Consider the following 22,029-nt stretch of genomic DNA (forward strand, 5'->3'; position numbering starts at 1 on the left):
TTATATGTGTTCCGTGGCCTGCTGCTATGGAGGTCTCCTCATCCGTGCTGCTCGTGATCTTCACATTGCTACCATGTGCTTCAATATCTCTTTGGAGAGACTGGTAACTCAAATGTTTGAATTGGGGGTGCCTTTGGTAGGTACATAACACTATGTTCTATGCACCTCTTACATTCTTGAATGAAGTATGAGTTTAGGAGCCTAGTTTTTATATTGTTAGAGTAATAGCACATTGGACTGGATCGAACTAATCTGATCTGATTCCGTTTCCCGGCCTTATAAACAGTTAGTCTTTAGTTCTTTTTAGAATTAGCCATGGGATTGCCTCAACTTCCCGCAAGTGGAACCTCTGAGGAGGTACACTCAGCGTCTTTCGGCTCACTTTTACAGAGCCCGCCTCGATCTTCTGGGATGAGCACATGTGATTTGGATGGAATGCACAGTGGAAGTGCAAGCATAGTGGGTGGAAACTCATTATGCTCCTCTTTAGGAGAATACCAAGCAAGAAGCCCTGTAGAACTGTCAAAGTTTCCTGATGATGATTCAATTGGGTTTAGAGGGATTGGTTCTCTCAGTAAAGCTGGTCAAATCACTCCCAGAAATGGACGATGTATTCAGACCCCAGCTTCTCGGATTGTGGGTTTTGAATCAAGCAGAACAAGTGTAAATGATGGTTCCAGCAGTGTTTCATCTGATCATGTTCACTCTTCATCTGCAGTTATTGTCACCGCCAATGACAATGTGAGCAGTGGGTCATTAATGAAGAAGAGAATGTTCTCCCCATTCAAGTCCCTATCGGCAGACCAATTTAATGGTGAGCATTTGGACCTTGCCTGCAGAACTGATCAAACAAATACTCCTTCTGTCAGTGATAGTAACAGTACGTCACATGATCATAAGAAACCAAATGTCGGAAGTGAAAACCATTTCACCATTCCAGCTTGGTCCGAGCAGAAGAGCATACCACGTGATAATGGTAGTATGGAATCCATTTTCACCGACGGCCCTTTGGTGGTCAGTTTTCATCCCCCACCTAATCTTTTATATATATCATCTCCTAGACCTGAATTGAGATATCTTAGTAACATAAAATTCCAAAGTGGGCCGGTATCAGTATCTCCAAAAGAAGTGATTTCACCTCAGCTTTCTTTGTCACCTCTTGGCCGCAAGGTGTCTGAAAGAGGGGAATCTGCAGGGAGGTGCAACGACAGTACCAATGAAAAGTTGGAGGATTATCATTTGACGTTGAGGAATGTAAAAAACACAACCAAATGGTCTAATTCAGGGACTATGTTTTCTCCTGTGGAAGATGGGTTTGAGATCACAAGTAAATCATTTGAAGAGGCTGATATATTTCACAAAGAATTTTGTCCATCTTCTCTGGAAAATGGTAGTCCTCTAAGTTATTCCTTGTACCAAGGGTCAGCTCCTACCTCCCAATGCATGAGATTTGTTAGAAATCTAAGTGGACTATCGGTGAGGAGATCCTTGGTTGGTTCGTTTGAAGAATCTCTACTGTCTGGTCGGTTCTTATCAGGAAAATCCAGTCAGGTTAGTGTTGGTACTTCTGCATGTATTACTCCTTCATATTATCCCTTATTGTAACTTTATAACTGCTCACCTCTTGATATATGTAGAGAATTGATGGTTTTCTGGGTGTACTAAGCATTACTGGTGGAAACTTCTCACCCCGATCACAGAAGCTTCCCTTTTCAGTAACTAGTGTAGAAGGAGATTGCTACTTATTGTATTATGCATCCATATATCTTGCCGGAAATTCGGCATTGAATAGGAGTGGAGGACAAAAGCTGAAACGGGGACTTAGTAATGATGATTCACAGATTGTCAAGAGCCGCCTGCGCATTCCTGTCAAGGGCCGGATACAACTGGTATTGTTTCATCTCTCTCAAAACCACTTTTTACTGGTCTGAATTTCTCTTTGGAGGAAGTTGGCTTTAACTTTTCGTGGGACGTCGAGTCACTTCACTCACTTGTATTTTTATTGGAATCAAGAAATTAAAGGCCTTCCTTGTTCTGTTCTCTAATTAAAGGGGATCATTGTCAACTCATGTACGTTTCTATGCTTTTCTTTTATGCAGGTTCTAAGTAATCCTGAAAAGACACCGATTCATACTTTCCTTTGCAACTATGATTTAAGTGACATGCCGGCTGGTACTAAAGTAAGACAAATCTTTCCTTCTCAACTGTAAATAATATAGTGTATTACTGATTGTTTCACATAAATCATGGTCCTACACTTTCTGTTTAATCCATTAATTTAAAATTGGAGAAGAAATATTTTATGACCTGCAAACTGCATACTCTGCACACTTGATCTAGACTTGCAATTTGAAAATTTACTTTCAACTTTTCATTGGCTTTAAGTTGTGGTTTTTGAATGAAAGCATCAAAGAACTTCAACCATATTGTTATACTCCAAATTCCGAAGTCCAAAAGTTATATGCATTCAAATATGCATGTGCCTTCTGATGTACCATATATCTGCTGTCTAGTTACATATTTTGTTTCTGTTAAATATTTTTCTAATCCATTCAAATCGAAATAGACGTTCTTGCGCCAAAAGGTGACGTTAGCATCTACCCCAATGTCCTCGAGAAATGAGGAGACAGATATTGATTCAAGAGTCATAGACACAAGAGTACAGAAAGGAGGTGGAGTAGAGATTAGAACAAGATCACTAGATCAGAGAACTGAATTTAGAAGCGAATGCTCTAACTTGGTGGATTCAATAGTTGAGGGTGATATGTCCAAGCTGTCCCCTAAAACAGAAAGGGTGGGAATTTCTTCCTTCATGGGGGTTGAGAAGAGGTTCAATGGCAAGGAGTGCCCATGCAATGATGATAAGGACCACAGCTGGGTTGATGCAGGCCATGAAACTGACAGGAAACAAGTGGTTGGTTGTTCAAGAGTAAATCAAAACAAGAATAGTGCTCTTCGATATGCTCTGCATCTCCGTTTCATTTGCCCTCTTCCTAAAAAAGGTTCCAGGTCAGTTCAGAGATGCAAATCAGATCCCTTGTCTGGAACACAAAGAAGAAGCTTAGATATGGAAGGGGAGCGGAGATTCTACCTCTACAATGACTTGAGGGTTGTATTCCCTCAGCGCCAGTCAGATGCTGATGAGGGCAAGGTATGTACGCTTGTATTTAGTGTACCAAGCATCATAACATGACGCATACACGCACCAGAAATTTGTGTTTGGCAATGTAGATTGGTTGTTCATGGTGATATGTGCATCTCACTATGTGTTGTTTGCTATATATCTTATGTGATTAGCTGACAAAGGCATGTTTGTTTTGTTTTGGTTGTTCAATGGCAGTTAAACGTGGAATACCATTTTCCAGAGGACCCAAAATACTTCGACATTGAGTGAAACGTCCAACTGAACAGACAATACGCTCTGTTATTTGAATCCTTTAATCTGCTGTATCTGGGTGTGTACATAAATTCACATATGGTTTGATTTGCCATGATTTGGTCTGAAATCTGAAATGGCTTTAGTCCCTGATCCTCCTTGTACAGAATCATAGTAATAATAATAGAAGTGGGTTACATTTGGAATGTTGATTGGGCCTGTTTATTCTGGTTTTGGCAGAATTTTTTTTTTCTGGATGACGAGTTGGCAGAAATGAAGGACAATGTGGTGCTTTTATTCTTGACGAAGTTAATCAACATATAATTGGTTATGGTAGAGGTACAAAGTGTCTGCGTGACAATGCAAAGGGTGCAGTGGTGGAGCGCCCTAACCGGTTAGCAGTAGTACAAGAGACTTAAAGCAGCACCAGCTGTACTTGCCCAACAATTACTCTGAAGTCTGATGAAAAGGAGAGACCGAGCGAGTGTTGTGTTGAAATGAGATGAAAAGGAGGACGTACTGCAGGCTGATGCGGATGTGATTGGATTGAATTTAAAATTTGAAAGTAACTGTCACAAACTGATGGATGGATGGAGCAAAAGAGTCTAATCGACGTGGCCGTTCCTCGGCGGTGATACCGTGATACCTCTCTCTCTGATCGATATGCCCCGCCGCGAGAGAGAGAGGAATATTTCTGTTACGAGCGAGAGGATGGACATGGATGGTCATGGAGTGGGATCATGGTTTTGCTCGCCTACGTGGCATCATCTTACTGCTATATAAAATGGTCCAGGTTTGATTCGAGGAGGAGGCGGAGGATAGTCTTCTGACACGGATAACAGTTTTTGCGTTCTTGCATGAGGAGGTACCTCCTCCTCCTCTCCTCTCTCTGGCGGGCCCCCCATTTCATATTTGATTCCTTTTTCTTTTTCTTTTTTCCCTCCCACTGATCACTTCCCCGTTCTGCCCTTAGCTCTCACTTCCTCAATTCATCATCATCTTCAAACCTGTACACTTTTTCTATCAATACATTTCACAGATTCATTTGGTAACTAAACAGCTTCAGCTAGAAATGCTATTCAAATTCAGAAACCAGTACCACATTCACAAAATTTCATTCAGACTAGGAGAGGATAGTGTAAGATTGTACCAAAACCATGTCACACAACTGAAAATAAGGTAATGCTTGGATACACGATCGAGGGTATATATGTCCTTTAGTTTTGCTCATAGCTAGAGAGAGAGAGAGAGAGAGCGGTGAGGTACGTACCTAATTTGTCTCTACTCTACTGATCCATCCAGGTCCACATGCATCTGTATATAAAGCGCACGAAAGAGAAGGACACCCCTCTATGTCCCTCTCCTCTCCTCTCTTCTCTGAAAACCAAATCTGTTTAATTCTCTCTGAACCTAGCTAGCTTATTTGCAGCAGCACCTGAGGAGTCATATACTCATCAATGGCAGACCCTGCAGCATCAGCCATGTATCATGACTTCCTCCTTCATACCAAACACCCCCAACACCATCACCTTCTTCTCCACTCACCTGATCCATCACCACAAGCACCACCACCTCCGAGCCAGCCCTCAAAACCACCTCGCTCTTCCTCCAAACCGGGTCGGGTCTTCCCATGCACCTTCTGCCCTCGCCAGTTCTACACCTCTCAAGCTCTCGGCGGTCACCAAAACGCTCACAAGCGTGAGCGAGCCGCTTCCCGGAACAGAGCCCCTCCTCGAGGAGCAGCCTACTTCCACCACCACCACAACCAGCCCTCTCCTTCTCCGGCGCCGTCGTTTCAACATCACCAGAACCAATATCTGGGTCCTCATTGTCATGAGACGGCGTCTCTTGATGGGCTTCAGTATCCAACACCAACAAGCACCACTGCCTTGATGGACGTCGACAACCAACAGATGCAGATGCAGAGCTATTTTTGGTTTGATGAGTCGACTCATTCCAACAATGGTAACCAGGAGCAACAGTACCACTCATCATCCACCTCTCTTATTCCTCCACATGGGTTTCGGGCCATGATCTCAACCCCAACTCCGACTACAAGTGCGAGTACCGGTACTACTACTGATTCTGGTTATTATTCTGGTTATGGTGGCCAACCAAGTGTGGACCTCACCCTTCGCTTGTGAGCGAGCCATTTCTCTCATCTCTGTCACTGAGTCAGTTCTATCTTTCTGAGTTTTTCAACATTTTGCAATTTTCAGTTTCAAGTACGTGGCAGTAGCAGTAGGAGTAGCTAGGGACAGTTCATTTTTCATTTCAGTAGTTGTGACTTGTGAGTGGGTTTTAATCAAGTGGGAAGAGCTAGCTAGTACTCTTGTCAATTAAGGACCGAGTTCGAAGATGGATGTGGATGCACTTGAATGAATATGTAGAAGAAAAATGAAGACAGGTCTTTAATTTAGAGCTAGCAAGCTTGATCTTCTTGTGTGTTACAAATTGATGATCGATTCCATGGCATGGATGAGTTAGTTAAGAGGATAGCTAGGCCAAGCTTTATCGCATTCAAACTTGTTGTTGGGCATTGACATGATTAAATTGGAGCTATCTTCATTTTGTTACCAGTTTCATGTTTGATTCATCTTGCATGTATGAGTCTCTATGTTTGTTACCATTTTGCTATGAATGAATGTCGCATCTCCAAACCAAATTTCATGTATCATTTTGTCATGTATAGCAATATCTACTTGTGATGCATATGGATGGAATGTGATGCATGTATGCCTGTATGGTTTCAGTCAGAGTTCTCTGTGACTGACTGAGCGACCCAAACGGCGGCCATGGCCTATAGGTGGAATTATTTTGTTACATGGCTTGTGGTCCTTGAGCAAGGTCGGTAAATTTGTCTATTTCAGACAGTAATTAGTTACCCCCTGCAAACTGAACTGAGCGTAACTATTTCCATAACAAAGCACAGTTGAGTCCATATCTAATCAATAAGCTAATAAGCATCTATGGACAAAATGACTGATAGAACAATTAACAATTTATTAACAGTGTATGTTGTAAAAAATGACTACATTACATGTTGTAATTTCTTTTTTTATTCAGGCCCTCTTTAGTCTTTCTCCTGTTTCCTTCTGCGAAGGGGACTAGCTGAGCCTGTGCTGCATTTCTGTATTGAACTAAGAAACTGATTCACAGCTATATGATCCAACAAAACAAGCATTTGCCTGCCTCCGCTCCATTAATCAAGGTCAAATGAAGGAACTTCAGACGTAAACCCGTTTACGGCCTGGAATTGTAACCGAGCCGCCAGGTTTCTGTACGGATCACTTTCTCTTTTCTTCAGCAAATAAGCAAGGGACTTCTCGACCTCCGATTTCACTTCTAAATACAGTTCATGAGCTGTCTCCCTGTCTCGTAATTCCTGCTTCCTCCCTGCATTTCAAACATTCGCATCATAACTTCAATAACCACCTAACTACATGAATACAGTTCATTTGTATCTAACAATTCCTTTCACTCAAGTTAATTGATTTTAATCGAAAAGCTAACCCGCTGTTTCAATTGGTTTCCCAAATTTATAATAAAACCGGCCAGGAAATTTTGGCGCAATTCCTGGCAAGTGCAAAGCTTGGTTTCCAATCTCCCCATCATCGGTGGACCTACGATCACAAAACGACATCAACATTCAAGTAGACAATTAATCTAGGAAACAGCATATACCAAGATAGGAGGTCTGCGGAAATCAGCAACAAAAACGTCTTCACAGATCTTATACCTCACATTTGTAGCTTCAGCCGTCATGTCCTCTATAGATTTCCTGAGGAAAGGAATTTTCATCTGGTCTTCATAATCAAGAAATATCTGATAAGAAGATAACAGAGCAAATTAGCTATTCTTACCACAATGAATGTCAATCAATCAATCGCTTATTCATCTAAAAACAAAACGAAGGCATTTTCTAATGGTTATCGTCACACATGAATCGAGATATAGTGTAGGTGTGCAAGTGTGCACGTGCATGATGCATTTGTGTTCATACATGTATAACAGAAACTAACTTTACAAGCAACACATCTTCATCGATGCAGCCGGTATAAGAGCAATTCTGATATATAACACGCCAACACGCCAACACGGTAACACTAACACCTACTTCAAGCTTCATTAGATATTTAATTGGAAAACATATTACAAAGATAACTTAAAAGGCAAAGTGAGGTTTGTAGCCTTACATCACCAATATCGTCTTCTCCAACAGCACCAAAAGGTACAATTTTGGCTCCAAATCTAGCTGCCATCCTCACAAATTCTGACCGTTCTGGCCAGAATAACTTATATGCTTCCCCCTGGAAAGTGCAAGTTCATTTTGCATAACTGTAACACTGACTTTAATTCTCAAGTGCATGGACATCTAATCAAGTTACATCCTCAGAAGTGAAAATCAGACTAAACATGAAATGACTTGGTACCTTCCGGTGAAGAGCCTCACGCACTCCACCTGGATAGAGGAGGGCATGAGACTTTGTAGAGAGAAGTTTGAAAAAGTTTTTTCCCGAGACAGGAACAGCACCCATAAGTCTGAAATCATCGTATAATGTTATCTCAGGTAAACTTCCATCAAACATCATTGGATGAGCTATCCCTCGCAGATGGACGTTATATTGTTCGAACAATTGGGTTACCAAGGGAACTATTTCAAATCCCAGTAACATGTGATAACCAACATACAACACAGGACCTTCTGTAGGAATCCCGGCAAACCCCCTCACTATCTTCCCGTCTACTAAAGTTGAGAGCATCACTGGGCTCATGAGAATGTTAACCCATCTACACATTAATAGTATGATGAGATATCAATATTTTTGACAGTAAAACAAAGCCTAGAATGCATCTAGAACAAACAATCAGACTATCAACTGACAAGCCCCATATGACTCTTCTTGTTGGGCCATTGATAGCAGAAACAAAAATGAAATTGTAACTTCTAGGAAAGTATCACCCACCTGTTTTTATCCATTATGCCTTTAACTTCGGAAGGTGATGGTGGTATGTAATCTGTAACAAAATCTCGCTCCTTTGAACGACGATAGACACCGACATTCTTGATTACAGTTAGCAAATCAAAAGCATCCTCCTGCCAAGAATTCGATGAAACAAATACATGTATCAGAGTATGACTTTAAGTGAGCACATGTATTTTGAGATCATAAACATCTGGTCGTAATATACACAGCATAACAGTGAAACTTTAAACATTATAAAGGAGAACCTGATGCATATCTGAAACAGTTCATAAATGTTAAAAGGATATCTACTAGCACCAATAAGATCATCATCCTACCAAGAAGAGGAAATGACCGCATTCTTCAAAAGTACGGAACTGACAAGTTGCAAGCAGCCCTTTGAGTCTTTGACCTTCCCCTTGACTAGGTAGCAATGGATCCCTCCCACTAATAGACAGATAATAGTGAAATTAGCACCATCATTTTAAAAAGATGATAGAGGGTAATGCAGCCAAGTGGTCTTGTCACATAATAATTCTGGTATGATGCATGACTGGCAAGTTTTCGCATGAAAGCAATACTAGAATTGGTTATGGAATTTTAAACAAAACCTGGAAAGCATCACGGTATGAGCTTTTACAGCATGGAGGCGTGAATTGGTATATGAAGAAGCTGCACTCATCATTTGCAGCTTCCACAAAAGTGTTTCTCTGGGTAAGATATCTGCAAGAACCTGGAGCTTAAACCGTTAATCACAAGATTCAACCTTGCCTCTGAAAGTAAAAGTACATCATATAGCTCATATGAAACAAAATTCAATAAAAGGATACCAGATGCTTAGGGAAAAAAAAATGTACAGATTGATGCAGATTTTTAACTTCTTTAATATTTCAAAGTTGTGTCTTACGGAGAGGTTAGATATTGATGGTGCAACAATATCCCGTGATAGCTTTTCAATTGTTTCTGGCAGTGGAAGTCCTCCAACTCCCTTCTCCAGACTAGCCATCATTGCACCTGAATGTATGCATAGAGTTGCAGATCATCAGAAAAAGGAAAAGATTTACAGATGCTCGTCACTTTAAGCATCAACAAGTTCCTCTCAACCCAAAGTGGTAATCACAAAGCAATAGCACCCTGCTATAAGTCTCACAGTAAGATGAGCTTCAGTGGTTTTCTGAAATGCTTATCAACATCTATCCGGAAACAAATAGGTAGATCAAGCTACTAGTAAATGAAACACAAAAGCAGACTGACCTGTAATTGTACTTAGTACATGAGGAAGGCTAAGATAGGGAGTGTCAGGCATGAACTGTAGTAAAGGTAATACAGCTTGAAGTGGTGACCTGCTGAAGGACGTTGCTGCACGTTAACACCAGGGAGGTGTTAATTTAAGAAAGAAATTGCCTCATTTTCTGTTTTAAAGAAAATTTGGGTTATACAGCAATAATAAGCAATTTTACTCCTTCAGAAGTGCAATGTTCATTCTCAATTATTTTAGTACTGACTAATCACACTTCAACTTCCACATCTTTGGAGATTAATTCTTGGTTCTTAGAAGCTGCAAATCATTCACCAGAACAAGGAAACGTCTGAATTTCTTACATTAAAAGTGTTACCTGGATTTGCTAGAATAAGAACGAGGTCGATATCCGGGTTAAGCGCTGCCACAGATAGTGCAAGGCATGCTCCAACAGATTCTCCAACAAGATATATGGGACGATCCGGCGAGGCATGATGCTCTGACCGAATTGTTCTCTCAACCAGCTTCACTAAGTCTGACACACCCAAATTAATGAAAAGACCAAATGACATAAGAATTCATCTGTAGCTTTCACCCTTGAGGCAATTTGTGACGGAGAAAAACAGCTAAAATGTGCAAATTAATGTTAGAAAGAAGCAACTAGTTTGTGCAAAACAAGACAAGATTGGCAATGCTGCATATCAAAAAGGCAAATAAGAAAGAACCTGTAAAGGGTGTTCGATCCTTGGGAGGGATATGCAAGCAGGAGACCTGAAAATGTCTTGACACAGCAAGTAAAAAAGGGGATCAGCACTTAGCACTAGAAAGAGGAAGTGAACTATGTACTCCAAAGTAGTATAGGTACGAAAAGTAAATATAATAAAGACTACTGTGTTATTGTGTGAACTGTGAAGTGAAGAAGCAGTCAAGGCAGGTGAAAACGTACTTGCCAAGTTTCTGGTGATGCCTTACAAGCCCAACTCCGGTGCCATCAATTCCTGCATAAACAGAGTTCAACTATCAGACACACGTGGGGTATTGGAATAGCTTTCGCCACTCAAGCGAAATGGAATCCAATGAAGAAAGCGTTGATTTTAGTTTATAGTGATTCTGGTGATGATGTGAGTGACTGACCAGGCAGAAAGAGAAGGAGAGGGGAATCATGGTTGGTGGGGGTCCCGCAATCTAAAGGGGAGAACCACCGAGGTGGTCCACTTACAGTTCCGGAGCTGTACTGGTCGTTCGATCTGAGAAGATCCTTGGCTTGCTCAAAGAACTGGTTTACGCTCATCACTTGATCACCATCCTCCACCAAAGCCCCGTTCTTTTTCTCATTTGCTTTCTCGTCTTCCTTGTTCTTGTTGTTGGTGTTGTCTGAGAAAGCACCAGTTGGCGTGGACGTGGTGAAGACAGGAGTGTGGTCTGTGGAAACGGCTAGTCTCCAGGTGCTGGCCAGCGGAGTTAGTTTATTGGACCTCGTGAATAGTGATGGCGAAGACAAGGTTGGTTCATGTCGGAAAATGGAGGGGAAGAGAGAGAGGGCGCTGGAGGCCATGGCCGGCCGGAGATGGAATTGAATCTAATCTCTTTCGCTCGGAGAGAGATGGATGGGATGGCAAGTAAATAAAGAGAGCTCCGTCCGGCTGCTGCTGTACTCTCGATTATAAATTGTGTTGATGATTTCCTTCTGTTTTGGCTGCTTCTGCCTTTCTCACGTTGTGCTTGCTGCTGACAAAGCACGACCAGTAAACAAGACACAGACTTTGAACGTTTGAACGCTCGATTCGGAAAATCGATCATACACTTTTGACAACGATACTAGACGACCACTCTCCCCACCTTCTTCCATGTTCTAGAATGGTTATTAACTTGTTTCTGCTCCATGTTAATGTTTTTCTCGAGGAAAAATGAATCAGTAGTAAAAATCATTGTACATGGATGATGCTAGATACTGATTCATTCAATCATTCTAAATCAAGTCAAACAATAAGAAAGAAACTAAGAATTTCATATAGAAGAAGTTTTAAATATTAACAATCAAATAGAAAAATCACGTTTCCTCTCATTAACAAGTCACATTTCTCATGTTTACTTTCAGTTAAGTCCGAATATTGTGTCCGACATCATTTCTCATGCTTATTTTCGGTTATATCTGAATTTTACGGTTAATGTTGAGTTCGACATCATCAATGACAACACAAGAAACTTATCCTTATTATCAAGTTAAAATAATTTTGACATGCGACTTTTTTTAAGAGAGGAGATGGAGCAATAATAATATAAAAGGAAGTAGTGATTTGTACAATGATTTTGAGAAAGGAGAAGAAAATGATATGTAGAAGTTAGGTGATGATGATGAAATTATGGGAGAAAGCTGTGTGTTGGGTTGGTCACTTGGGTCACTTGGGTACTTGTTGCCCCAAAGTCCAAACAGTTGACACGAAAGGAGAAAGTGAGAGAGAGAGAGAGAGAGAGACCACTGAACCAGTGTGTTGATGGCAGAGTCATGGGTGGGGTTAGATTCGACGTACATAATGGGCAATTCGACGTCTACTACTCTACAGGGCTGTTAATCGATATTTAGGGTCATAACCAAGGTTTACTCCATAATTAATCATTGAATCCTCTCCTGCCCCAAACCCTTTTTCTAGAGCATGTAGGCAAACAACTTCTTCTTTCTTCTTTTCTTTGTTTTTTAATCAGATAGGCGGATTATTATTACTTGAAGTTGAAGGTGACAAGGTATTGGGATTTTAGTTTTTGTTTAGAGGGGATGGGATCGAAGCAACGGCAAATATTGGACGACAAGTAGCGTTTGATTGTTTGTTGTGGGAGGGCAGAAATGAAGGCGGCAAACACGTTTTTGGTATCAGTACTGTATCACCTCGCTCATATCTAATTTTGTATGATTGATTGTTTATTAAGGTTTTAAGCAATGATTGCTTATTTAATTACCATTCATTCATTGTAGTCTAAACACGTTTTTGTGTTTCTGGTTTAATTAATAGAGATATATATAATCCATCTTCCTGGATGGTTCCTCCTCTTATATACAAATGTTTTGGCGTCACCATCTCTCTCCCTCTCAGTCTCTCTCTCCTTATGTTGTATGTGGATTTCTTGAAGTTTTGCGAGGTAGTCTTATATATTTTAACTCTTGTTCTTTTAAGTAGTATATATTAATATACCGTCACAAATAAGTGAATCATATATTATGATGATCGAGGTCATTTTCACTCTCACTCATGACAAGTTGACAACCTACGAACAATGTTGCAGATGATAAAGATTAGTCATTGTATTATAAATAAAAACGGAGGCTGGATTCTTCCACCATTGCAATTTTCTAACTCAATAACAAAACTAGATCCAGCACATGATCGATTCACTATAAACAATGACTACATATATCTATAACCTAATGCCTCCATTGTAAGATATATTTCTAGCTACTTTATTAAGCAGATGGTTCTAAGTTTCCTTTTTGCAAAAAGTTGTCACTTTGTTCGTCCTCTTGGAACGTATACTACATTATCGATCACTTGGCCAAGTTTTGTTCTCAATGGGTTAGAGTTGGGCAGGCTCACGATACAATATTACTGAGTTAATGGGTTTGGGCCTATGCATTTTGCAGGCCTCGTATATATAACTTGACGACTGTAAAATGTTTCTTGATGTAGTCAAGTACGTAGCCAGTAGTGTTCATATGATCACCTAATGACCAATAAATCATGATCAATCACCGTTGGATGTAAATCTAAGGATGAAAAACAAACAACTCAACTTTAAAATAATACTTCACACCTTTAGATTTACATCCAACGATGATTGACCATAATTTCTTTGGTCACTAGATGACCATGTGAACACCACACCACTGAGTACGTAACTAGAAAGTGACCGCGGTTCCCTAAACCAAAGGGCATCATGCCAATAATACAAAATGTTGTAATCACGATTCTTGCTTGTTCAATAATTATGATCAAATGGACAATTAACCTAAGCCAATTCGCTACTTGGCATAACATTCAGGAAACCTAAGCTTAATTGCTAATTTGAACCAATCTAATCCTTCTCTTGTCTTCTCTTCTCATCCAAAATCCAAAAATCCTTTGTTTTGGTTTGTTCTGGTTGGGAACGTGGGACACTATCTCTCTCTCAAAATTTTGTTTTGTACGATCCTATAGAACAGATCATGTTCAAGTAAGGTCGTTCTCAAATTTTTGTTTTGTGAGGATTGGAATCTGATTTTGGTTCCTATATTCATTCATTTATGAATTTTGCAATCCCTTTCACGTCCTATAGGTAGGTTGCCCTTCACTTATTACCCCCACCCATCATCACCCTTAAGTCCTTAACACTCACTCGAACCCAGCTCAATCTCTCTCTGTCTTTCTCCCCCTTAAATTTCCAGCCTAGGCTCTTGATTTTGTTCTCCTTATTTTCTCGACAACTGCCCATTTCCTCTGCTTTCTCAGATTCACATTTACTCCTCTTCCATATTTTCTTCTCTAGCTAGCTCTGTATATATATGTATTTAGGATCCCCTCCGGCACCTTAGTTAACTTTCCCATCCGAGGAGGATCAAAATGGCTACAGACTCGTCGTCGACGGTGGATAAAGTCGACAAGAACTTGTCCTCCCCTTCTCTCGATTCGACTAGTCTTCAACGGCGGAGGACGAGTTTCCTGATGGCTCAAGCTGGCATCAGAATCTTAGTTGTTGCCTTCACATTGATCGCAATCTCTGTCACGGTCACCAACCGCCAGTCCGTCGTCATCTTTGGAATGAACTTCCAAGCTCACTACACCTACTCGTCCGCCTTGAAGTAGTACCACACTATTCAAACAATATTAATCAGTTCATTGTGTGTATTTATTTATCTGCTGATTAATATTTTCTGGGCTGTTACAGGTTCTTGGTTGCTGCGGATGCCGTCTTGTGTTCCTTCTCAGCGGTGTCGTTGGTCTTTATCTACTCTTTAAGCCGTTCTGGGTCGACAAATTCACCTCTCAAGAAGTACTTCTTCCTCTTCTTGCTTGATACGGTAATCAATTCATCAATTAAGCAGCTCAATTAGTTCCGGATATATATTAATTCTGAAGAAATTAAGATTGTAAAAAAGTGTATGGTTTAATTTGTTATAGATGAGTAGCTGATTAGTGAGTAATTTGGGTGTGCAGGTGATGATGGTGTTGATAATAGCTGGATGTGCAGCGGCGACTGCAATAGGGTACGTGGGGAAGTACGGGGAAGAACACATGACTTGGCAGGCAACTTGTGGATATGTGTCCAAGTTCTGCAACAGAATGTCTATCTCTCTTGCATTTTCGTACTTGGCCTTCGTTGCCTCCTTGCTTCTCAATTTCATGTCTGCTCATGCTCTCATCTATCGCCCCATTATCAAGAAATAATTCACTCACCATCCATCCATATTTCATCATCTCAACTCTATCAACTCTATACTTGTACCACCTCTGCATTTAGATGTTTGGTGTAAGATATTATCATCTGTCTCAATCCATCTGTAGAAATATATAAGATTCATATTACATTATTGGTGCTAGTCAGTTGTATTTTGCTTATAAGTATATCATTTCTCGTGTGTAGTCACCATCGATCAATTCGACTTAATTCCTGATGATGTATATGTATATGCTGAATTGGCCTAATTATTTGGAGGAAATGTTGGTTGCATACTTGCATTAGTACTTAACTATTGCCCTAATTGGGTGCTTTCTGGCTAAGGCCTATTGTGCAGAAAAATTTAATCCAGGACAAGTTTAAGACTATACGCTGGACTAGTTGGTTTAGGGTACGTAGTGTTATACTGTTATATATATATATATTTGTATATTGACGACAGTTGGTAGTCATGAATTACTTGTGAAACCAGATCAAGGAAGAGGAAGATGTGATGCGTGTTTAATTAATTTCAACGAATCGATGGATCGTAATGTCATGAATCGATGTCCCTAACTACTGATTCGACTGGTGGCCGGGTGGTGTACCGTCATGGATCATCTATTGCAACATTGCAAAATGCAGTTGCGTAGCTGAAACCACATAAATGTGCATATCTAACCAGGGCATTGTTTATTTATTGGAATATCACTACTAAGACCATCCATCAAAACCATCAGTATCCAAGAGAGCAAGACCCAAGTTAAACACAATACACACAGGCTGCCTTTTAATTACACAACCAAATCTTGAAGCACATTCCTGTTCTTGTGGCAGGGTCAGCATTCAAATCTCAAGCAGGTTTCAGCTGGACTTCTAGCTAGCTGTTTGAACAGGTCAGCTACTTCCATAATTGTATGGATGCACGACTGACGACGAGCACTACTAAAGCCATCATCATTGATACATATATAAGCTAGTGATCGGTGACTGATCGATGATCATATATAAAAAACCAGACAGACAGTACAAATTGTAAAAGATATACATATACAGACACGGATGTGGTTATAAGCTAGCTGTACGTAGTGATTGATACATTGGCTCGTGTATAAGAAAAAATAAATTACAATCAAACAAGTCCTCTGCCCCAAAATTATCTGTATATCACTTGGTTTCAGTCTCATCATCGTCATCGCTATCGTTTAGGTGCTCTTTCAAGCTCTGGCTTTGAGTTTCCCATTTTTCCGACTCCCAAGCTGGGTCAATTTCAGGTAGTTGATAGTCATCAGGTCTTAATGACAGTTGAAATTCTGGTAGGTCAGGCAATGCTTGGAGAACCCTGCATCATTAGTAGTGACATATCAGTTTAGCTTGTAATGGTTATATTTGTTATGTATTTTTCAGGCCGGTGATGAAATTGATCGATCACGTGAAGTTTGATCCTTACTTCTCTTGTTCTAAGAGGTAGCCATACATCTGGGATTTCCTTGCTGCAACTTCAGGGATTTTCTGATGCAAATGCTTCATAGCTCCCCAGAGTGGAGCAGCCCTTGGACCAAACAGTTGACATCAAGATAAGAGTATATATATAGAAGGCTTTCATGCTTTAGCTACATGCATGATGCATGTATATATATGATACAAATGATTATATATATGTATACCTGGTAACTGGAGCTGCAAGGCAAAAGGTAAGGCAAGCTTTCTTGCTCTCTGATAGAATTTCTTCTGCGGCAAGAAAACAACATACAGCCTTGACATGGCATGATGGTTCATTACCCTTGTCAACCATCAAACCATGGAAGTAGTATGCTGCAGCCTGGTAATGTTAATGATATGAAACAGTTAGCATTACATACACCTAAATTAAGGAGATCCAACATAAAACTTTAGAAATTATAAAGTTAAACGTGATAGGTCGCATCAGACCTTTGACTCGAGAAATTTCCATTTGATGAACCACATATGCTTCTTTGCATATCCGTTATTGAAGTGATCACGACCAGACAAGCAGTGATAAGCCTGATCGCACGGCAATGAAAAAGAACACACTCAACTTATAAGTATCTGATCCACCTTGAAACAAATGGTAAACTGATCTACTAAGATAAGCTACAAGTTGGCGAGCTAGACACATTTAACTGCTTTGTTGAACATAGTTACATACCTGGCTAAAATAGCTCAATTGTTCACAGGCCAGTCTCCTTTTAACTGATAAAGTGGCCTTCTGACAATCAACAGCTAAACCAAGCTGAATTTCAGTTCCCTGAGATTAATTTATCAATATTACTATCTGCAATGGTGTTACCAGTATCTCTGACTCATCTAAGTGAAATGAAGTTAAGTGAGAAAGTAAATAGGCAGTGTACCTGGCCAAGAGTTTGAAAGGAAATGGCCTCCAACACACCATCCTGCAAATCGTTCGGAAAACTTTTCCTGGGTTCACAACAGAGATATAGTGTTTTAGTCCAATCTATACATCAATTATCAGTACTGAGTTTCTGCAACTTATGCGTCAGTGAACTAACATACTTGATTTCAGGTGGTATGTGAACCAGTACTTCCCGGACACAGAATTCCAAATACCCTGTTGCCTTAAGCAATAAGTCCACAGCTTCTCTCTTGCAATCTGGAACAAGAGAATAGATACTTGTATATCAAAGGCATTCGCAATTGAGCTATACACAAAGCCTATACTATATATGTACCATACATATGGAAAAGGTCATACAAACAAAGTAATAACCTGAAGAGACAGTTCTTATACTAGAGCCAGAATGGTCCTTTGGAATCATCACTGTGTCAGCCTCCGACAACGCAAGCATAGCCATCATGTGAACAACAGACAGTACTTCAAACCAAGAGTTTGCTACACATGATGAGGAGGCGTCCTGCTGCTTTTTAATCATAGTAAGTTCACACAGTTACAATTGAGCCATTTAATCAAATTGAGGTAAAAAAGTAAGTTCAATTGTCATGTATAAGTAGCAAGTCATACGTGTTTCCCATCGTCTAAACTTCTCCACTTGAATTCAATCAATCCCTCAAGACCATATTCTGATACAGCAGAAAAGTACTCACATTTTAGTGGTGTGTGAATGTGAGAGGGAAGGAAAAGGAGAAACACCAATTCAAAATTTCAAATACAATTCAAAATGAAAGCATGGACCTTTGTTAGTGAGGCCAATTAAAAGAGACAAGTATTCCTCAAGCCCTCGGCGAAGTTCTGGTATAGCAGATCCATCTGCAATACAAAGTTACAAACAACAACAAGTCCACTAAATGAACTCTGCAACCAAACACGAATTAAGAAGAGAGAAAAATCAAGAGGTAAGTAGATATGATGCAAACTAACTTACCGGTGTCCTCTGCCACAAAGACAATCTGATTGCGGAGAGAAGACAATCTGTCAACAACATCTTTTGGAATACGGCCTCTAAGCTGCTTTTGAAGATCAGATTGTGCAGGAATGCGAGCGGATGGGACGAAGACGACAACTTCAGGGACAGTCAACTTCTTCTTTGTTCCAACAGCGGCATATACAGAAGTAGCGCACCCCATTTCGGTTTAAATTGGTGTCTATCAATGTTATTGGTTCCAAACATAAGAACAACAACATCCTACAGAATATAAACCGGTCATATATAATCCAATGGCATGCAGCTCTATGATTTGCTAACTAAAACATGGACGATGAGCTAGCATGGAGATTAAAGAATGAGAGCTAAACACGAAACTGCAGGCATAATGGAAGGCATTGACAGCAAATGAATATTAGACTTCAGTTCCAGTACTGAAGGTGAAAGGCACCTTCATTGTAGTTAGTACTCATATAAGTGAAACAGGTATGCAGTTAGATTGGCATTGAATTTGATCGAAAAAGAAAAGAAATGAATGCAATTATAGCGGATGCATGAATGAGTAACAAGTGAGGGAGTGGGGGGAGATTAAAAAACCAGGCATGATGGAATAAAATATACCAGGGACGGTTTAAGTATGAATCGAAAAAGACTTACTGGGGTACAGAGAGAGACTCTGAGTGAATTGAAGCTTTGGGGGAGCAGTAGTGAAATGGAAATGGTAGCTAGCCCGCAGCCAATATTATTAGTAGTATTTTGATGGATATATTGATCAGAAACACGCGACTTCATAGAGGAGAGATGGGAGTGAGTGAGGAAATGAAGGAGGGATAGGGAATAGGAAGCAGCTAGCTCAGTGACCAAGACATGTTTCACATGGCGTAGACGTAGAAATCTGTCATTTCTGTGCTTTGTTAAGGAGCATGCACTAGCTAGCTGCCTCCGCAGATGGAGGAAGAAGATCAAGAACGTGAGAGAGCATGTGGCTTCCGAACCAAGGCATATTGATCTCCTAAGTCATCTTCATCTTTATCCTCCTCCTCCCATAAACTAAACTAGTGGACCAATTGACAACAAACACACTCGTAATCGTAAACCATTTGATCTGCGCAATCACTTTTTCCGATTTCACTCTTCAGTTTTACTCCATACATGTAATGTATCCATCTATGACTGGTGATTAAGGGGTTTTAAAACTATTATTTTCTTGTTCATCGTATAATTAATTAATTGTGAGAGATCGAGCTCGAGATTCATGGGGTGTGAATGAATGATCGATCGAGTTGGATCTGTTATAAACCCCAGGCATCATTAGATCTGCGGCAGATCATCTGCCATGCCCCATATATCGATCTTAGGTACACAGTTGGGTTACGCGTACGTGACCAATATAAATCAAATGGGGATTAATTAAGAAAAAATAATTATTAGCAAGATAACAAGTTGCAGCAACAGCTAGCATCCCATATCAATCATGCATGTTACCAAGGATGGATACAACACAGCCTGCTAATTGCCTGGTTTGCCGAGTATGTAAAATATGTTGTACCAAAGCACCTACTCATAGCGGCGGATCTAGAATTTTGACACAGGATGGGCTTTAAATTTGGCCGGAGGCTAAATAAAAATTTTAGGGGTAAACTACAAATAAATACCCGAATTTTGAAACTCATTTCAAATAAATACCTCATCTTCAGATTCTTTCAAATAAATACTTAAGTTTTGCAAAATCCTACAAATTCTCAATTCCGTTACACATTCCGTTAAACTAACCGTTAACTTGTCTACGTGACGTATGTGACGTGTCAATTCCTATTGACTGGACCAATGGGTATTATTATGCTTTAAATTTTCCAGACTTTGATGTATTAGATAACAGGCTTTGGAGCATTTTTTTTTTAATGTTGTCAAAACAAGTTGGCTATGTACAAAACTTCCTTTACATGCATCAAGTTCTTTTATGATTAAGTTGATTCTCATTTTGAGTCCCTCCGCACTGTAGTTTCACTGGCCTAGATTTTGATCTTAGCCGTTTTTTTTTTTTTGACCTTAACAATTATCCATGAGACAAATGAATATTGTGATGTCCGAGCAAAGTACAATACTCAATTTGTTGAGGGAATGAAACAGACCCGGACCTGAGATTTTGAGGCCTGAGTCGAACTCTCAGAGTTGGGCCCCTAATTTTTTTTTATATACAAAATAACATATAACATCCAAAAATATTTAATTTATAATTAATAATATATGTTTATATAATTCAGTCAATTGCCTTTAGCCCCTCATCACGTGTAATTGCCCTTATTTTAGAATATTTGTCTTTAATTCATGTCTTTAACATTAGAGTTCTAATACTGAACTAGTGGCAGATTTAACGAAGTTCGCATAAATAATATATAGCATCTAAAGTTCTAAACAGAGTTCGCATAAATAATATATAACATCCATTACCCCTTCGGCATGAACAGTCGCCGATACCGGAATCATTATTTTGGTGCTGTCTCTGGAACACCCTGATCACAATTAAGGGGACAATGTTGACGCCAGTGGGTGACACCACAACTGTTGCAAGACCTACCGGCAGAATGATAACAAGGCTGTGCATGAGAGCCTTTAGTATGAACACCCATTGTGCAATAAGGATGATAACCAAGTCGTTTTCCAGGAAGATGAGGCCGGTACCAGCTACTTTGTTTCTGTTCCACAGAAGACGCAAATGATCTTTTTGCCTTGATGCCTTCCTTTTCTAATTTTTCTGTTAAGGCCCCAAAGTATTCTAAATCTGTCGTCAGAAAGCAAAAAAAATCATTAAAATAGATATAATGTTCATTAAAAAGAATCTTCAAAATAGATATAATATGAAAGGCACAGCTATGATCCCATAAACAAACAGATACACAGGCACAACTCTAGCATAAATAAACGCAATTACACAAGACGTTTATGACTTGAACCTTTTTGTTTGTTAACTAGTTCCAAATCAAAATGAAATTCAAAAAATAAAAAGCCATAAAATTCAGGTATAGATTGGGAACAGTGGCTCATGATAGGATCATCAAACAACAGGGCTCCCCCCTCACCAGATATTGCATACAACTCCGAACAACCAAAAACTTATCATCCGAAAACCGAAACAATTCCAATAAACTAAAACTGAACCAAAACAAAACAACATACATGAAACCGAGACTAAACCCTGGTCCCAGAGATGTTCCCTGTAGCCGCCTCTCGGCCTCTCCCACAGTCGGCGATCTTCCAGGTCCAAATCCGCTTTGCGTCTCAGGTACACCGTCATGGTTGAAAGTGGGGGTTTCTAGATCCAGATCTATGGCTATTTTTTTTTTTAGAAAATAACATCCCACTACCGTAAACAGTTGCAAAACACAGAAAAACCATATTTCAACAGATTTAAATAAATAAGGACATATATACATGCCCACAGTGTATAGTACCACGTCCTGTCAGCAATTTTTTATACAAAATACCTAAAAACCATTATTTTTTAAAATATCTACAAAACTGTCATTAACTCAAAATACCATTTCTCCACCATTTTTAGATCTGAGAAACACACCGATTATTTTTATTCTTCTTCTTCTTCTTCTTCCTCTTCTTCTTCCTCCTCCTCCTCCTCTTCCTCTTCCTCTTCCTCTTCTTCTTCTTCTTCTTCTTCCTCTTCCT

At 39.8% G+C, this 22,029-nt stretch overlaps 5 protein-coding genes across 5 annotated transcripts; 2 read left to right on the forward strand and 3 right to left on the reverse strand.

Moving 5' to 3' along the window:
* The first annotated feature begins 315 nt into the window (after positions 1-315).
* LOC101309576 lies at positions 316-3,553 on the forward strand. The gene is made up of 5 exons (XM_004306267.1): positions 316-1,551; positions 1,638-1,889; positions 2,100-2,180; positions 2,567-3,151; positions 3,341-3,553. The coding sequence occupies exons 1-5, from the start codon at positions 316-318 to the stop codon at positions 3,392-3,394; spliced, it is 2,208 nt and encodes a 735-aa protein (XP_004306315.1). The 3' UTR covers positions 3,395-3,553.
* A 2,739-nt stretch (positions 3,554-6,292) lies between these two features.
* LOC101298729 (acyltransferase-like protein At1g54570, chloroplastic-like) lies at positions 6,293-11,308 on the reverse strand. Its single transcript, XM_004304501.1, has 14 exons — positions 10,718-11,308; positions 10,530-10,581; positions 10,309-10,364; positions 9,960-10,118; positions 9,598-9,702; positions 9,251-9,357; positions 8,955-9,076; positions 8,682-8,790; positions 8,344-8,474; positions 7,810-8,167; positions 7,573-7,686; positions 7,116-7,201; positions 6,890-6,999; positions 6,293-6,772 (listed from the first exon to the last, which is right to left on the reverse strand). The coding sequence occupies exons 1-14, from the start codon at positions 11,136-11,138 to the stop codon at positions 6,579-6,581; spliced, it is 2,124 nt and encodes a 707-aa protein (XP_004304549.1). The 5' UTR covers positions 11,139-11,308; the 3' UTR covers positions 6,293-6,578.
* Positions 11,309-13,616: 2,308 nt separating this feature from the next.
* LOC101299020 (CASP-like protein RCOM_1446020-like) lies at positions 13,617-15,272 on the forward strand. The gene is made up of 3 exons (XM_004304502.1): positions 13,617-14,411; positions 14,498-14,630; positions 14,767-15,272. The coding sequence occupies exons 1-3, from the start codon at positions 14,173-14,175 to the stop codon at positions 14,995-14,997; spliced, it is 603 nt and encodes a 200-aa protein (XP_004304550.1). The 5' UTR covers positions 13,617-14,172; the 3' UTR covers positions 14,998-15,272.
* Positions 15,273-16,153: 881 nt separating this feature from the next.
* Positions 16,154-18,550, reverse strand: LOC101309864. The gene is made up of 11 exons (XM_004306268.1): positions 18,349-18,550; positions 18,159-18,233; positions 17,988-18,046; positions 17,736-17,880; positions 17,522-17,618; positions 17,359-17,425; positions 17,157-17,255; positions 16,919-17,011; positions 16,654-16,808; positions 16,437-16,538; positions 16,154-16,328 (listed from the first exon to the last, which is right to left on the reverse strand). The coding sequence occupies exons 1-11, from the start codon at positions 18,548-18,550 to the stop codon at positions 16,154-16,156; spliced, it is 1,269 nt and encodes a 422-aa protein (XP_004306316.1).
* A 2,166-nt stretch (positions 18,551-20,716) lies between these two features.
* On the reverse strand, positions 20,717-21,716 carry LOC101299315. Its single transcript, XM_004304503.1, has 2 exons — positions 21,526-21,716; positions 20,717-21,130 (listed from the first exon to the last, which is right to left on the reverse strand). The coding sequence occupies exons 1-2, from the start codon at positions 21,641-21,643 to the stop codon at positions 20,835-20,837; spliced, it is 414 nt and encodes a 137-aa protein (XP_004304551.1). The 5' UTR covers positions 21,644-21,716; the 3' UTR covers positions 20,717-20,834.
* Between the last annotated feature and the right edge of the window lie 313 nt (positions 21,717-22,029).

Source organism: Fragaria vesca, linkage group LG6 (genome assembly GCF_000184155.1).
Source record: "Fragaria vesca subsp. vesca linkage group LG6, FraVesHawaii_1.0, whole genome shotgun sequence".
Taxonomy (NCBI): Eukaryota; Viridiplantae; Streptophyta; class Magnoliopsida; order Rosales; family Rosaceae; genus Fragaria; species Fragaria vesca.

Bases quoted from the DNA above. Each gene is read 5' to 3' on its own strand.
- LOC101309576 (XM_004306267.1), top strand. From the start codon at position 316: ATGGGATTGCCTCAACTTCCCGCAAGTGGAACCTCTGAGGAGGTACAC. The intron at 1,890-2,099 runs GTATTGTTTCAT...TCTTTTATGCAG, and splicing joins TCAAGGGCCGGATACAACTG to GTTCTAAGTAATCCTGAAAA. The intron at 3,152-3,340 runs GTATGTACGCTT...GTTCAATGGCAG, and splicing joins CAGATGCTGATGAGGGCAAG to TTAAACGTGGAATACCATTT.
- LOC101299020 (XM_004304502.1), top strand. From the start codon at position 14,173: ATGGCTACAGACTCGTCGTCGACGGTGGATAAAGTCGACAAGAACTTG. The intron at 14,412-14,497 runs GTAGTACCACAC...GGGCTGTTACAG, and splicing joins ACCTACTCGTCCGCCTTGAA to GTTCTTGGTTGCTGCGGATG. The intron at 14,631-14,766 runs GTAATCAATTCA...TTGGGTGTGCAG, and splicing joins TCCTCTTCTTGCTTGATACG to GTGATGATGGTGTTGATAAT.
- LOC101298729 (XM_004304501.1), bottom strand. From the start codon at position 11,138: ATGGCCTCCAGCGCCCTCTCTCTCTTCCCCTCCATTTTCCGACATGAA. The intron at 10,582-10,717 runs GTCAGTCACTCA...CTGTTTATGCAG, and splicing joins TCTCCTTCTCTTTCTGCCTG to GAATTGATGGCACCGGAGTT. The intron at 10,365-10,529 runs GTACGTTTTCAC...TGCTGTGTCAAG, and splicing joins CATCACCAGAAACTTGGCAA to ACATTTTCAGGTCTCCTGCT.
- LOC101299315 (XM_004304503.1), bottom strand. From the start codon at position 21,643: ATGACGGTGTACCTGAGACGCAAAGCGGATTTGGACCTGGAAGATCGC. The intron at 21,131-21,525 runs GTATGTTGTTTT...TTCTGACGACAG, and splicing joins GGGTTTAGTCTCGGTTTCAT to ATTTAGAATACTTTGGGGCC.
- LOC101309864 (XM_004306268.1), bottom strand. From the start codon at position 18,550: ATGGGGTGCGCTACTTCTGTATATGCCGCTGTTGGAACAAAGAAGAAG. The intron at 17,619-17,735 runs GTTATTACTTTG...CTCTTGTTCCAG, and splicing joins TATAAGAACTGTCTCTTCAG to ATTGCAAGAGAGAAGCTGTG. The intron at 16,809-16,918 runs GTCTGATGCGAC...TAACATTACCAG, and splicing joins GGAAATTTCTCGAGTCAAAG to GCTGCAGCATACTACTTCCA.